The 17,536-nt window shown below is 42.3% G+C and overlaps 1 protein-coding gene across 1 annotated transcript in view; it reads right to left on the reverse strand.

The window, feature by feature from the left end:
• LOC115573632 (gamma-aminobutyric acid receptor subunit rho-1-like) overlaps positions 1 to 17,064 on the reverse strand; it is a 48,773-nt gene extending 31,709 nt beyond the window's left edge. Inside the window, exons 1-5 of the mRNA XM_030404497.1 lie at positions 16,904 to 17,064; positions 10,044 to 10,094; positions 8,164 to 8,267; positions 5,893 to 5,960; positions 5,576 to 5,799 (exon numbers count right to left, since the gene is read on the reverse strand). Coding sequence (XP_030260357.1) covers positions 5,576 to 5,799; positions 5,893 to 5,960; positions 8,164 to 8,267; positions 10,044 to 10,094; positions 16,904 to 17,007 — 551 coding nt within the window. The 5' untranslated portion in view covers positions 17,008 to 17,064. The remainder of the gene's footprint in view (positions 1 to 5,575; positions 5,800 to 5,892; positions 5,961 to 8,163; positions 8,268 to 10,043; positions 10,095 to 16,903) is intronic.
• Between the last annotated feature and the right edge of the window lie 472 nt (positions 17,065 to 17,536).

The following is a 17,536-nucleotide window of genomic DNA, read 5'->3' on the forward strand; positions in this document are numbered from 1 at the left end:
TCCTGAGTTAATTTAAAGTCTGTGGTGTTTAAGCTCTAGGACAAGATAATTTTCAAAGTAGGCATGATTTGGACAAAAACGCCGCCACACATCTAAATGACTGCCTTCCTGTATGACTGACACTAGGAGTCCAAATGGGTTTTTTGTGCGTCCGGTCATGAGGAAAATGCGTACCAATTTTCGTCCTTCTATGTTACAAGTAGGAGGCGGGGCATCACAATAGGGGGCGCTACAGAGCCCACGCGTCACGGCCACGCCCCATGACTACACAGATCTCATCAGGGCGACTCCCTCTGCATTCCTGAGAGATTTGGCCGAGATAAGACATTGTATGAAGAAGTTATGAGGACACGATGCTTTACGGCGAAGGATTCGAATTGCCCGCTCCACTGTGGCCAGCAGGTATGACGTAGGATAAAGATTTCCATAACTTTTCATCTTCAAGGTCAGAGGATGCTACTGAGTGACTTTGAAGTCGGTGGTGTTACATCTGTATGAGGAGATAATTTAAGTACGAAGATTGGCGATATTTCAACATGGCGGCCAAAAGCAAAATGGCAGACTAAGTATTGATGCTGAGATTTTTTCGGGGAGACAGCCTCTACAGTTAAAAGCAGTTTGGTGTGGATAGGAAATTGTATGTTGAAGTTATAAAGTCTCGATGCTTGACGGCGTGAGGAAAAAATTGTTTCCACGGCCCCGCCCACTAAAGTTTGGCGCAGCTAAATGAATTCCATAACTTTTGTTCTCCAAGGCATGAAGAAAATTACTGAGTTAATTTGAAGACTGTGGTGTTTAAGCTCTAGGACAAGATAATTTTCAAAGTAGGCATGAATTGGACAAAAACGCCGCCACACATCTAAATAGCTGACTTCCTGTTGGAGTGACACTAGGGGTCCCACTGGGTTTTTTGTGCGTCTGGTCATGAGGAATCTGCAAATTGAATGTCGTTCTTCTACGCACTTGTGGGAGGCGGAGATAAACATTAGGGGGCGCTACAGAGCCCGCAGGTCACGACCACGCCCAACGACATTAAATTATCAAATTTTTCGCTTAACGTGACGAATGTTCCAAATTTGGTGAGTTTTTGGGTATGTACAGGCTTCCAAAACTGCAGTTAAAGCGCAACGGAAAAATAATAACCAAGAATAATCCTTCCAATTACAATAGGGACCTCACAGGTCGATGACCTGCTCGGGCCCTAATTAAAACTGCAAGCAGTGATGAACGGGCCCTCGCAGTCCGTGCGCGCGTCGGGGCGTGCTGCCGTCCAAACGCGCTCCGCCTTGAGCCACATTGCTTGATCGTTGTTCACGGAGGTGGCAACCGCCTGCGTTTGGGACAGTGCGCGCGGGGGTTGAATATCAGCCTCTTCTCCCAACGTGTGTCTGTAACGCGCTGGGTTGCCCCTGCCAGTATTAAGCGCTTTCAGGTGAAGTCAGAACAACTTCCTGCAATCCACAGAAACCCAAATGGACTGCAGGTGAATGACTTCTAAAACATTTAGTAATCGGGTACGTTTTGACAATCGATTCTGCACCGTTACGTTGTGTGAAGTGTTACGGCCTTCTGTTTGCCTTTGTCTGGAATTCAGGCATGGACACCTGTGTTTTTGCAGGGAATAGATTGGAAGTGGGACAGAGAGGGGGGGGGGGGGGGGGGGGGGGGGTTGTGGCTTGCAGTAAACTTCCTCCGCCCTAAATTCGAACCCGGGCCCACTGCGTATGTGGCATGCACTCCAACCACTCGACCACCGGCGCAGCTAAGACACTGCCTTCTGTTGTCACCGTGAAGGCAGGAAGGCAGCGCACCATAGGGGAGGATGGAAGTGAAATGCCACAGATTTCGATAGGTAGTGGAGTGCAGCCAGATGTGATTCTTCCTTTTGGAAAGGGACAGCGGTCAAGTGACCAGGTTTGACGAGATGACGAGAAGCTCTAGGACAAGATAATTTTCAAAGTAGGCATGAATTTGTCTAAAATGCCGCCACACATCAAAATAACTGACTTCCTGTTGGACTGAGAGTATGCATCCAATGGGTTTTTTGTGCGTCTGGTCATGATGAATATGCGTACCAATTTTCGTCCTTCTATGTACAAGTAGGAGGCGGGGCATCACAATAGGGGGCGCTACAGAGCCCACGCATCACAGCCACGCCCCATGACTACATAGATCTCATCAGGGCGACTCCCTCTGCATTCCTGAGAGAGTTGGCCGAGATAAGACATTGTATGAAGAAGTTATGAGGACACGATGCTTTACGGCGAAGGATTTGAATTGACCGCTCCACTGTGGCCAGCAGGTATGACTTAGGATAAAGATTTCCATAACTTTTCATCTTCAAGGTCAGAGGATGCTACTGAGTGACTTTGAAGTCGGTGGTGTTACATCTGTAGGAGGAGATAATTTAAGTACGAAGATTGGCAATATTTCAAAATGGCGGCCAAAAGCAAAATGGCAGACTAAGTATTGATGCTGAGATTTGTTCGGGGAGACAGCCTCTACAGTTACGAGCAGTTTGATGTGGATAGGAAATTGTATGTTGAAGTTATAAAGCCTCGATGCTTAACGGCGTGAGGAAAAAATGGTTTCCGCCGCACCGCCCACTAAAGTTTGGTGCAGCTGAATGATTTCCACAAATTTTGTTCTTCAAGGCATGAAGAAAATTATTGAGTTAATTTGAAGACTGTGGTGTTTAAGCTCTAGGACAAGATAATTTTCAAAGTAGGCATGAATTGGACAAAAACGCCGCCACACATCTAAATGGCTGCCTGACAGTATGGTCCCCCCGACGTTTTTTGTGCGTCTGCTCATGAGGAATCTGCATATTGAATTTCGTTCTTCTACGCACTTGTGGGAGGCGGGGATGAACATTAGGGGGCGCTACAGAGCCTGCAGGTCACGACCACGCCCAATGACAATGCAGGATCGCAATTTTCGCCAGATGTAACATATATTCCAAATTTGGTGAGTTTTTGGGTATGTTCAGGCATCCAAAACTGCATTCAAACTTGGAGAAGAAAATTTCTGTCCTTCCAATAACAATAGGAACCTCGCAGGTCTACCTGCTCGGGCCCTAATTACAAAGGACGATAAAACAGATTGCATGAAATAGTTTAAATAACAGAGGTAATGATACAAGATTGGTAAATTAGGCAAAATAAAAGAACTGAAATAAATAAAATAAATAAAATATGTAGAACAGAAGTCAAGACAGATGGAGTAAAAATAAACATAAAAGGACCACATCACATAATGGCAAGTCTATAAAAATGGGTTTTATGAAGTGATTTCAAATAATTTACTGATCCTGCAAGCCTTATCTCCTCAGGCAGGGCATTCCAAAGTTGAGGTGCCCTGATGGCAAAGGCACGGTCCCCTTTAGGTTTTAGACTCGACTTTGGAACGGTTAGGAGGGCCCCGTCTGAGGATCTAAGGCTGTGAGCTGGCTCATACGGAATTAATATATCTGTAATATACCTCAGAGCCATACCTGAGCATGCTTTAAAAGTGATCAGTAAAATCTTAAAATCAATTCTAAAACAGACAGGGAGCCAGTAGAGGGAAGCTAAAATTGGAGTCATGTGTTGACGTCTGTTAAAACCTGTTAGAAGCCTAGCTGCTGAATTATGTACCAGTTGGAGGCGAGAGGATGATTTTTGATGTATGCTGGAGAGAAGAGAGTTGCAATAATCTAGTCTGGAAAAGATGAATGCGTGTATTTTTCCAGATCGGGGGGGGGAGCATGTGTTTTATTCTACTGACAGAGCGTAGTTGATAGAAGCAGGACTGGACCAGTTTACTGACATGAGGGATGAAAGTCAGCTCTGAATCAAAAAGTACACCTAGGTTTCTAGCAGTGGGTTTTATGTTGACGGAGAGGGGACCAATGGCTTGCTGGTAATGGCTTATATTGTTAGGGGGGGTGAACAATATGATTTCTGTTTTGGTGTTGTACGAAATTTACGGCCATCCAACTGTAAATATCATTAAGACAGTCTAAGATAGCAGCTAGGCTACCAGGGTCAATGGGCCTCAGCGGAAGGTATATTTGTGTGTCATCTGCATAGCAATGGAACGCTACATTATAGTGTTTAATAATCTGTGGGAGCATATAAATAGAAAATAAAATCGGACCTAAAATAGAACCTTGCGGTACACCACAGGTAATTGGAGTTGTAGTTGAGGAATTATTACCCATGGTGACTGAGAAGGTTCTGTCTAAAAGGTAAGAATAAAACCAAATAAAAGCAGTATCCTTGATGCCGACCCAGGTTTTCAGGCGGTCTAACAAAATGGCATGATCAACAGTGTCGAACTCTATCTACTGCTAAAAGAGGGTTGTTGGTTACCTTGAGGAGGGCAGTTTCTGTGCTGTGTAAAGCTCTAAAACCTGACTGGAACTTCTCAAAGATGTTGTTTTGAGACATGAAGGCTAAAAGTTGCATAGAAACTACTTTCTCTAAAACCTTGGATAAAAACGGAAGCTTGGAGTTTGGCCTAAAATGTTAAGAACAGAAGGATCGAGGTTTGGTTTCTTTAAAAGAGGTTGGACCACAGCTTGTTTAAAAGAGTGTGAGGAAATGCCACTTTTGAGGGAGCTCAAAAAGGGAACACTTAAAATATTGGCTCAGATGATGTGTAAGTATAAGTATATTTGTCACTGGGTCTGAGTAAATTAAGTTGGCACACAGCACAAATGAAAGATTTCTTTGAAAAAGTAACATTTTAGAATGAAGAATGAATCCCTGAGGAATGATGCAGCTGCAGCTCCAAATCTTGAGCAAACCATAGAAAATTTGTATGTATTGTATGTATTTCACATATGTTGCCACACATCAATTTGAGTTCATGAGAACGTCAAGTCATTGCAGAAAATGAGAACTTAAAGAGCAACTAAACCCCTCAGTTTTGGATGACGTGCTCTAAGCTGGAAATTCAAAAAATGCCTTGATGATGGGCGGGGCTCCAGGAGTACTCTCCGATTCCCCCCTCCCCCCTCCCCCCTAACCGTCACCACACTACACTACCTACTCAATAATCACTATGCCTCTCTATTCGCAATTCTCTCAATCCAACCTACTCGCCACAGATTCCAGATCAGCAGGTGCTAGTTTTATAGGAGGGGGCGGAGCTAACCGTGGTGGACCGTGACGAAAGCTGCCTCCAAAACGTCATCTGCCTCCATCTCAGCCAATAGGAAAATTCGATTGTAATAACCGGGTTTCAACCCATAGAGGGCAGGCACACTTACATTTTTACTACAAAATACGCCAAATTGAAATACTTCAAATACTTTACTTCGACTAAAATGTCAAGAGTTGGACCAGAATCACTCAGCAACACTACTTCATACCCAAATACATTGTTTTTCAGCAGAAAAAAGTGGTTTGGGGGTTTAGTTGCTTTTTAATGAGACAACAGAAATAAAAGAGCACCACTCAAACCTGAAACTGTTGAAAATCATGTTGAAAACATGATGTAAATGTAGCATGTATGTGTTTCATCATGTATTAATTTGCAGAAAATTTGAGATAATCTGTTTGTGTTTGTGTCTGTGTCGGAGGGGAATTACCTGAGGCTGTAAAGGACTTTGCCATCTGGGTAAACTCTTAGCATGACATTGTCAGTTGTGGTGTCATGGGTGAAGGACCTCTTAGAATGGACAAAAAACATGTCAGGTACCCAGATTTTCTTTACCAGGCGGCTATCGAAGGTCATACTCTGGTTGTGGTTGCTTTTAAAGGCCAGACGTTCATCTTTCCAGTAGTGCCTCAGATACAGGGTCATAGTAAAGTCCTTTAACAAAGAAATACAATACAGTCTGTTACAGTACTATCTCAACTAACAATATACATGAATGATCTGACTTACACTTTGGTCCAGACATACCATATCAACCTCTGAAATAGCATCCAAACTTTCAACCTGAACATCCACTCCAACTGGGACTGCAGGCCCTGCAGGAATATGCAACAGTTTACAAGGATTCATTAAGCTGTTATATACAGTAGTGTTGATATGAGTGTCATTTTAAAACAGCACTACAGCAGTGCGTGCAGATATAGACCAGGTGCTTCATTTGGAACCAGATTATCTATGTTTATACAGAGGTTGTGACTCCTTTTTATGTCAATCCTTGTGCTTTAAACAATGACTTCTGCTCTCTTTTATCCAAATCCCCATGAAAGCAGGTAGCAGATTTCCCAAAAAGATGTCACAAAGCCAGTGGAGTAAGTACTATAATCCTAACTGACATTATACAGCAGACTGTTTTTGTCTTACTTTTCTTTTAAACAGGGCTTACACAGGGAAACATTCTTTGAATTCTCCTGATGTATTATCATGGAATTAAGACTGTAGTTTGTGTGAACAATAGATCATATTCACATGATTTCCAAATTCACAACTTTGTGAGTGATTGAATGGCAAGGCCTTAAACCTAACCATGTTGTTTTTGTGTCTAAACCTGGTGGCACAGGAGTCCTTGTTTAGTGTTAAAACTACTGTTAGTAAGTTAGCAGGAAACATTTTTTGACATTTTCTGACAAATAAAAAGAAAAAAAGTATCTGTGATTGCACGCCTCTAATGAGCCCATTCAGTAATTTCCTCCGGCTCGTATGAAAAGACTGAACAGGCTCTGAGACATAGAATGATTCAGCCACTGCAGCAACAGACCCATTCAGTGGCTAATGTTAGCACACACACCAACAGTAGTAAGGGGTAACTGTGGTGCCAGGTACCCGTTTCAGACAGAGGTACAGTTGTTTATGTTGGCTATTTTACTTTCGTTTATATGATTGCAACATTTAACAGAGTTGCTTATTTATGCGTTATTTACACCGAAAAGATTGTGGAACGTCTAACACACATCTCCCAGCTGGCCAGCGAGGCAGTTGGTGTCTGTGTAGTTAAGGAGTGGCTCTGGGGTGGGATTTTTTAGTTGGATACTTTCCAGTTATGTCTCAATCACATAGTGCTTGTTTTGGCCAACAGATGGGGGGCTGCTCACTAAAGCAGTGTCATAACTCAGCCGTGTTTAAATATCATTTTTGAGGGCTGTCTTTAGTATTAATAGTATTATTCCTAAAAAAATAAACATTACCTCCAGTTAGTACGTAAGAGGGTCAGTAAGTTATTAAGTATCAGACTCAATCCAACTCATATTTCCCGATGTGGCTTTGATCAGCAGCTTCACCACTTCTACTTCCTCTCCACTGATCTGTCTGAACTGGCCAACAGTTGACAGCAAGGTCCTACAACATGTCTAATGTCAGATCCACGGCTGACAGATCGTTGATTCTCATGGTAACCCCACCGTAGAGGTTGACTTTTACACTGATAAAGACTTGTTCAGGACAGCTGTACCAAGCAATGCGTCTACTGGAATCTACGAGGCCAAAAACCCCAAGGTCATCTTGCACATGTCAGCCTTCAATGTGATCAATGGTGGCCCTCGCGCAGGAAACAAGCTCGCCATGCAGAAGTTCTTTATCCTGCCCACTGGTGCGAGCACCTTCAAAGAAGCCATGCGCATTGGAGATCTCACAGTTACCAACCCTGATCACTTCAGCAAGGCTTTGGACGAGAAGGCCCGCAACTGTCTGTTGTCAATCTGATTGGCCTGTGCACTGGACAGATCAAAACTGGTGCACTGTGTTGCTCTGAGCGTTTGGCCAAATACAACCAGCTTCTGAGAATTGAAGAGGAGCTGGGAGACACTTCTTGTTTTGCTGGAAAAACTTCAAAATTCCACTGGATAAGTAAATGGAAACTGGAAAACACATCAAAGCAATAATGGTTGAAGTAGAAGTATTCACATTACGACTACTACATACTTAGGGAGAACTTGACCGTCGAGCCTTCTATTGTGTTCTGGGCTCTAAATTCCAATTCCAATTTAAATTCAAGAACTCTATATGGGATTTCAGACCATGACTGCTTGATAATTAATCACTGGTCCACAGCAACGTGGCTGTTATGTCATCTCTACAGGCCACTGCTGGACACTCCCACCTCCCACATTTAGATGAGTGTATAGATCGGGTTGTGTGACGTGGGGTATAGGACTGTAAACACTGTATTAAAACAGAAGCATCTTTAAGGAGAGATCCCATTCTGTTGGCTGTTTGCATGACATTGACATTGGCACTGCTCTTTACCTCCAAATCCTGGTCGCATCGTAAAGTCATGGTCCTCTATCCTCAGCAGTCGCTCCGTGTTCGAACCCCAGGCTTTAGTTATATCTGGACTCTTGAAGATGGGACTGGTGGAAATTTTAGGTAAACAACAATTTCACAGTTTATTTACAGACCATAATGTATGGGGTTCAAGGTCTTTACAACAGATGCTGAACAATTCTGAAATTGTACTAATGCTTACATGACACTTCCTTTTTTAAAAGCATAGTTTGACATTGTAAAATGGGTCTATTTGAACCCAAACCTTGCCAAATATCATTGCCAAATATATCATTTTAAATGTAAGCAGGCCTCCATAATAAATCAGCCTGTTAACATAAAGGCAGACCCTAACACCAATGACAAAGTGCTGAGTGACACATGAAGAGACAAGTAGAGGTGAAAAAGCAGAGTGTACAGTAGAAAAACAACTCATTCACTTTTGATTGTAGGTGCCATTAGCAAACAGGCCATGTTCATCTGATCTCAACACATACTGTCTTTTAACAGGGTTTATCTCACAAGCAATGAATAAGAACTTAATATGAGAGACATAAATACAACAAACACAAACGCAAAAGTACTTTTCTGGTAAGCTTCACAATTCATCTTTTTTTTTTTCATAAGAACATCTGAAAGTTGCAGAGACGTGTGGTATTTTCTACTACCTTAACAGGTCAGAACACCCCGCAAGATGGCTGATGGATTTAAATGTATATATGGCAGCAGATGATAGAGAGAGAGAGAGAGAGGGAGAGAGAGAGAGAGAGAGAGAGAGGGAGAGAGAAGCAGAGGGAAAACATGGCCTCATACAGTTCATCTATCATTATTATCCCAAACTGATTTGAAAAGACGTCATTTACATCCTTTCCATGCTGTTGAGCTTGTGTGCCCACTTCAGCCATTGCTTTTAGCCAAGCAGCTAGGCTTAGAGGCTTGGATTACTGCGGGCAAGCTGTATGTAGCCATTTTATGTGTGTTAGGTTGTTTTTACGTTCTAAAACAAGTCCCAACTTACTTCAGCTGTTTAGCAGAATGCTGCTACACTGTTTTGCTGTAAAGCTCCAGAAATGTGTGGACTATGAAACGTCACTCAACATTTGAGTAGCGAGGATTATTAGATAATAACTGAATTTTCACCTGGAACCAATCCTGGCTGACATTGGGCAACAGCGGATAAGTTGCCAGTTCATCATAGGGCTGACATAAGGGACAACATTTGCACTCACATTAACGCCTACAGAATTCAATTCAGAGTAACCAATTTACCTAACTTTTGCATGTCTTCCGATTTTGGGAGGAAGCTGGAGTACCTGGAGAGAACCCTAGGAGAGGGCCAACAAGCAAACACAACGCAGAAAGGCCCTGCCCCAGCCAGGTCTGGAGCCTTCTTGCTGTGAGGCAACAGCGCTAACCACTGTGCCGCCATGCTGCATCACATCGCCATCAAGCTTCTCGCAAAACCCTATTTCACATTGCTTGTGCTGTTTAGCAACTATTCAAGGGTTTACTGATAAAAAGCTTTTCATTGTTGTGTACACCTCACACTGACCCAGTAGTCTGATTGTGTGCATTGTGGCTTGTTGTCATTGTATTAAGTTTAGACAGCACAGCCCAATAATCTTATGAACTTCCTAATTCTGAAGGATAAGAATGGATTATATTGAGCTTAGTAAAATACACGGAAGTTGCCCATCCTCCTCACTAGATACTGCTAACAATAGTGTGATTAAAATGTTGACCGTGTGCCTCTAAGTCCAGTTATGCTGCTTTAATCTCCACTATAAGATTCCCCTGTCTAGCCTCTGTTATCATTCTAATGGGACTAAAGAATAGTTAAAAAAAAACACACATACACATACCTGCCGTTCTTGCCATGGGGTGCTACTGTTGGAGGCATTTCTCTTTTTGATCTGAAGGTGGGAAAATATTTTGTGATTTCATTCATGCATTCTGCAATGTTAGACAGCACTGACGCTAAGATGGGCAAATCTTGAGAGTATCTTAAAGTAAGATAAGCGTGCTGGAAAAACAAATGAATGATTTTCAGTATTTTACATTATTCTATCATCCTTAATAACATACTCAGGACAAAAGAGAGAACATAAAATCAGATCAATTTCAGCCAAAGTATAAGTCTGCACTAAACATCTGGAGCTGAAGTGATGAGTAGCCTAGATGATGGCAGGACAGGAGTGTGCTTTAAATAAGCCTCAGAAACAGGACTGGACTTTCTCCTCAGTTGCCTACGGGATATCAGACAACATAATCAGAATCATTGCTTAGATTGCTGCTGTGTCTTCATGCCCTTCCACTGAACTACCACAGGCAGTAAGCTTTGCCTGGAGGGGGATTGTGGCAAGAATGAGAAATTCATACTTTTTGGAACATTCCTTTTTTTTTTTGCCTTGCTGTGATGAGTATGGCATTGTCAGACGGCCATTCCAAAGTGAAATATCTTCACAACTTTTGTCCAGATTGCCAGAAAAACTGTGGATTAGTTTAGATGCTCATGTTTCAGGTGGAGTGAGAGGGCAGAGCCACAGCAGCTGCTCAGTGTGAGGAGAGAGTTGGGTGCAGAGCCAGACATTCTGGAGGAATAAACACCCAGGAGAGCTCAGAGATTACATTTTAACTTTTGGGATAAAAATCAGTTTTATCTTCAGGACTGCAGCAGTGATCCCCAGAGGTGACCATTATTTCAGGTGTTTATGTAATGTAGTTTTGACTGCTCACTGGAGCTGAAGGGGAATGTATTTTACTACAGGAGCACCATAACAGAGAGGGGAGAAGGAAAAGAAGAGGGAGAACACAGGGGTGCTGAGTTTAGTGACAGGTTGACACACAGACACACACTCACACACACACACACACACACTCACACACACACCCACAGTATGCAGTTGCTCGCTAGATTTCAGCTAATGTACAGTAAAGAAATCTGGCTGTTTGGGGCATATAAACATTTGTGTGAGTGTCTGTGAGTAATATGAATAAACCCAAATGATCCTACATTTTGACCAACATTTTGTGCACAGGAAGTGATCATTGCACATCTGACATCAGTGTGCTGGTGGTGTTCCTGGAACATCATTTTGCTGCGGGACCATTGCAGCTGACCAAAAAGACACACATGGGAGAGGTTATCCTTTGTAACACGTGGAGGACATTGTGACATGGTCTGTTTCAAGCGGAGTAGTTTTGTTGCCTAAACACAAAACGGAAAATTTCGAAGTGAGCGCTGTGTAAAAGTCTCCTGGGTGAGAGTCCTGTCGCTTTTTCCTTAGTTGCGATGTTGGTCCTGGAACAACATTAATTATGATGGTCTAGGAATAACACGGTGATAGCAAATACACCAACCAACATTCTGTCTTACAGTGAGCAATTGTTCCATCCAGTGGATAATAAACTCATCAATGCATGCTGAATCTGCTTTTAAGTCTGTTTTTGACAATTTGAGATTGCTGGCCATCACGAAGGCATACTCTTCTTCATTGTACTCAAAAGTAGTCTTGGCTGACTGAGTTTGAGTGAGTGTTTAATACCAACTGCAAAATGGCATTTTACAGGGAAAGGTTACCTCTTTTAAACCTGGAGGGTAGACAAATCTCTTCTTAGCTGTAACGCTTTCACCTTAACTCATCGAGCTTGTGGTTGAGGATAGATCAGGGAGAGGTCAAGGAGATGATGAGCTTTCAGCACACTGTCTGGTTGCTTCATATCCTTTGAATCTAAGGTTAAGTTGATTTGAGTTAAACATCTGTTTGCTTGACAGCATACATTGAAATCCCCTCCACAGCCGTGTATTTCGTTCCGTCTCAAATCAGGACTTTAGCTCTGAAAAAGTGTAAGGCTTGTATATGTTTTCGAAAACCATTACCGGAAATATGTTTTTGACCAGACTGGGAATGAACACAGCCTCAAAGACTGACAGATGCCAGCCTGAAGACAGAGGATACAGTACAGAGGTGATTTACTGCAGCTCTGTTCAGGACTATGACTCTTGGGACAGTAAGACAGGAGAGGCGGGGAGAGGAGAGGCATGACACTGCAGAGAAGAGAAGGAGAAGGCGATTTAAGATGACTCAATGAGGCAATCAAGCTCATCTTAGTTTGGTTAAAGAGAGAAACTTATATTGATGTGGTGTACAGTTGTATTTTTCTGTTTGGCAGGCAGATAGGTGTGAAAATATTTCATTTACTTCTTAGAGGAGGTAGTGAACACACTGCTAGTTCTCCCAGCAGATTATATGGGGCAATCACACTATCACCTCTTGTGGTACAAAGTGGTATTGCAAGACATGACGGCTGGGGCTAGCTACCGCGTTAAGCATGCTAACTTCAGAAGACATTTCTACAACATATACTGGGGTCTGCATCCTTCGTAGAGCTTAGATCAGGCCCAAAAATCAAGCCCGACCCGACCCGAGCACGTTGTGTCCGAGCCCAGCCCAGTCCAACACATTAACTGTAATTATGAGCCCAAGCACGATTAAACCTATAATAATAATAATAATATATTTAATTTGTAAAGCACTTTACATGACAGTTTTTAAATATGTGGGCTGTTATAAATGACGTTCTCAACTACAACTCCGAGTTGTTTGAACTACAGAAATCGGTTTAGAATTCTCTTAATGAATAATGCACTCAACAAAGCCGACACATATGTTGCCACTGCCCGCCACTGCCTGGTTCCATACCTCTGACTTTCCTCCAAACTTGCTCAAAGTTTATTCTCCTGTTTTTAATTATTTTTTTACATCTTCAAGCTCCTTGAGGCACTTAAGCTACACAATCAGTAATGCCGGTAACGTGTTACTCTAATCTGACCACTTTTTTCAGTAACGAGTAATCTAATGTGTTAATATTTCCAAACCAGTGATCAGATTAAAGTTACTTATTCAAGTCACTGTGCGTTACTATTATTTTTGTCATTTTCCTTAGTAAAAATATATATATTTGCTTTCTTCTTGCAAGAGTGATGTCACGTATGCAACAAATCACGTTTTCGGCATGAGGACAACTCACGTGTAACACAAACAACAATGCAGGGAGGAGAGATATGCACGTTTTCTAGCTGGAAATACTATTATAATAAAATGTATATCATATAAAATAAAAGTTATTAAAGAAATTAATTAATAAAAAAAATAACACAAATGCTTTATCAAGTGCCCAGCCCGGCACAGCCCGAGGATAGTGGCGGGAAATATTGACCCGACCCGGCCCGCGGTTTGGGTTTGGGTGAGGTCGGGCTCGGACTTGGGCAGAGATCCCTTGGAAGCCGCATTTGAAGGCCAATTACTTCACAACGCTGCGCAAAGGCTGTCCCAATTTGAAGGCTCCTCCAAATGCAGCCCACAAATGCGGCCTTCTTTTCCCTCTTTTTGGAGGATGCACCGTAACTATCCTTCACAGCCTCCCATATTCCAAGATTCTTTGTGTGCCCGAAAAAGAAGAAAGAAAGAAAGAAAATGGCGACATCGCGTGGCATAGATCATCACTTTCGCAGGCCTCTGCGGCAAAAATCGTGACGTAAAGGTAAGGGCAGGAACATCTGGTGACGCAAACAGGACTCGCCTTTGAAGACCACAAAGGCCGGGTCCTTCGAAGGATGCACACCCTAAATTGAGACACAGCGATAGACAGCTTTGACACACTAACACGGATGTGTTTTTTTGATTGTTTTACACTTAAATTCTGGCAATATGTTACAAATTGCCCCTTTAATTACATTAATAAATTAGACTGGGTATAATACAGTTGTTAAAGACTTTGCGTATGCGTTTAAGGGTTAAGACATAGAAAACCCTGGGTCTGATGCAGTGTCTATCTCTTCTAAAAATTACACAATCACAGAATGATAAGACTACATTTATTTGAGCACATGTTTAATGACACTAAAGTTAAATGACATCAAACTGAATTGAATAAAAGGCACAGTGTTTACTTTTGTGATAAAACCACTTAATTATTCTGTACCAGGCTAAAACATGTGGAACAATAACGCCAGTAGAGAAGAGACATAAAGTCTTGTGAACTGACTAAAGTTACAGTAGTTAAGTCACTGTTATGGTTTAATTTTGTGGTCGATTTACTAAAAACAGAACCTTCGCCAACACTTCAATCAACTTTCAGTGAAGCAGGTTATGGCTTTAGTTTTGGAGTCAAATGAGGTGAATGACCACTCATTTCAACTAAGCTTCTCAAATCCCAAATTGTTTAATTTTCGACAGATGCATAGCAGGAAGACGGTATGACATGTTTTACATTTGTGCTGAACTAAAAATGACATTTAATTGCTGACCTTCCTTCCGCCCAGCTAACCTTTGCCAAAGCCACAACAATAGCAATAATTCAGAAAGCACATTAACACACTTAGATTACGGGTTACGTAATCGGAGTAAGTGATTTCGGCAACCAGGCACATGTGACGTTTTGCTGCTGTCAGCTAAATACAGAGCTTTGAATATCAAGCACTGTCCTGAGTTGTTTTTTTTATATTTTGAAGGAAATGTAATTGAAACGTGCTGTTTGTTTTAATAGGTTTAAAGATTAGTCAATCTCGATGTTTTTACAACAATGAGAAAAACACAAACCACGTTAAAGGCTAGTACCTTTACCCGCTCACATGTTCACACTCTGAAGAAGTGCCAATGTCAGAACGTAGTAGCTCCAACAGGAGCACCTTTTCTCAGTGTGAAATGAAGAACAAAAAATGCAAAAGAAAATCACATTTCTTCCTGGTGCTGGTAATGTGTCTGAACAGTTGTTGATTCAACTAAATATCATTAATCTGTTTTCTCATGTTCGGTCCACATAAAAGTTGATTTCGCAAAAAGAAGAATAAGACTTTGAACTAATCATTCAACCTAAGTTAACTCAGATATAGTTGTCCCCTTCACTGATTTCTCACCATAAGGTCTACTTGTTAAACTTTAAAATATCCTGCCTTTCATTCATATCTTTGTCAAAAGTGTTTAATAACAGCATTCATAGATCATTGCCAAGAATTTCTGTATACTGACCGTGTATTTGTGTATGCTGGTGTTGGCATTAGCCCCAAAATCAAGCACTGGTCAGGCATAGTCATTGTTCTTATGCTGGAAATGATTGGTGAATCATCATCTGGTATGATCTAAACAGCAGCCTGATGATGGAGATGCTCTTTTGTTGTTCTTAAACACTCATGTTGCAATCTATTTGATAAAAGATCAGGATTTAAATATGTAGAGAGCAAAATAAGCTTAAACCTGGATTTCATGAGGAGCAAGATAAGCATAAACTCTTTTGCAAGATTACCAACCAAAAGCATCCAGCTGTCTTGGGGCCCTATCGGCTCAGATAATCAAACCAAATAAGTTTGATTCATTCATTAATATAAACTAACAAAAAAGGCCCCAAGATATCCACGTTACCTTGTCTTGTACTGAGGCCAAAATGTTGTTGTAATACCTTTAAAATGTGATTATATTATGCATATCTGAATATATTATGTTGTTTCATTTCATTTCGTTTTTTTTCCCCGCTTTTCCATGAGGGTCGTGGGATGTTCCCCCCCGAGGGGTTGCATGGCTTACTGTGGCCAAATCCAGGGTACACCCTGGATGAGTCGCCAGCTCATCGCAGGACCCTTACTGATGGCAGTGGCTGCAACACAGGGTGCCAACTGCACATCAGGAGCAATTCTGGGGTTTAGTATCTTGCTCAAGGATACTTCGACATGTGGCTCAGTTCCACCCCAGGGGAGCCGGGATTCGAACCAGCGACCTTCGATCACTAGTCTACCAGCTCTACCCACTGAACCACAGCCGCCCCATATATTATGTTGTATTTATGTTAATATTGCTGAAATACAAATGCAAGTGTTATAATTCAACAGGTTTAAAGCCACACCATTGTCAGTTTAGTACTCAACAGGCTCCCACTGAACATTTCTGGCCTTTTAGCAGATGAATCCAGCTGTGCTTCCTGCCCTTGTTTGAAAACTCTGTTGCTCAAAACATCTGTACCGAAATATTCTCTGGCTTTATCTGCAGATATTTTGCCAGGCATTACTTGCCGATAGAAGCTTTATGGACCACTATCAAACTGATGCAATCCCCTAAATCAGAATAAATAATAACATTACATCATCAGTAGAGGGAAAATCCTTATGTCTTTTTACAACCAAATGCAACAGTGTCATGTGCTAATTTCATAACTGGACTCAGTGGTGAGACAAAAGACAAATCCGAAATCATGCATTTGATGCTTACACAACAGTCCCCATACAGCATCTCCTACTGTGTGTCTGGATACAATGATAAGTCTATTTGAGAAGAGTCAGGGGAAGCGAGGAGAATTTGAGGTAAAGTGTCTAAAATCTGATTTCCATTGTAACTGAGCAAACTCATTCTGCACAGGAGTTCCTGAACACGTCTCAGCGGACATTAGTTGAAATCGATAAGTTCACGAATGAAATGTCAAGGTCAATACTTTAATCTCGTATTGCTTCTATCATTTACCTAGTAGGTTTTTGAAAACGAATTTGAAATACTTCTTGACAGAAGCACTGCAGGATATCTGCAGCTTGACTTCTTCCAAAGCACCCGTGCTTCGTTCTCAAAGGAGCCCCTGAAACAAGTGAAACCACGCTCAAACAAATGTTGGTTAACTTCTCTTACAGCACACAGAAGGCAGCCGGGCCTCCCTTACATTTCTGTCTCACTGAACTGACCTGACGTGCCGGTGTGACTGCAGTATTTGACCTCTTGGACGCGGCTGGCCGGACACACCGACCATCCAAAGCAGCAGGTTGAGCAGCACCACATCCGTGTGCATGGTGTCCAGCGTCCCGGCGCTCTCCTAAAGTCTCACAACTGCACGCTGCTCCCGCAACTTTTCCCGCACAGGACACGCATTCCGCACATGCCTCGCGCCTTAAACGTAATGAGAATCTATACATGGAAGCCACGGTATTTAATCTCACAGAGGAGGGGGAAGCAATTCCGCATAAACCTACAAATCCTCCGCGTCAGATGGCTCGGATTTGCTCTCCGTGCGCTGGATGCAGTCTGAGCAGGAGCGCAGAGCACGTTGTTACCAGCTGTTGAGAGCGGATCTTTCACCTCCACATGCACAGGTAAAAGCTGCCAGCTGTGCAGGTCACTGGGATGGAGGGTATGACCCGCATGCCTACTCCTACTTTCACGTGCAAAGTGGTCAATTATCAGAAGTGGATGAGGGAATTAAACCTAACAACGGAACATTTGGCATTATTTTATCCGCTTTTCCCCGCAGGTGCACGAAGACGATGGCTCATTTAGAACCATCATGTAGCTACTGGTGATATTTGTCCATGTACAGGCAG

The sequence above is a fragment of the Sparus aurata genome, chromosome 22, assembly GCF_900880675.1.
Source record: "Sparus aurata chromosome 22, fSpaAur1.1, whole genome shotgun sequence".
Lineage (NCBI taxonomy): Eukaryota > Metazoa > Chordata > Actinopteri > Spariformes > Sparidae > Sparus > Sparus aurata.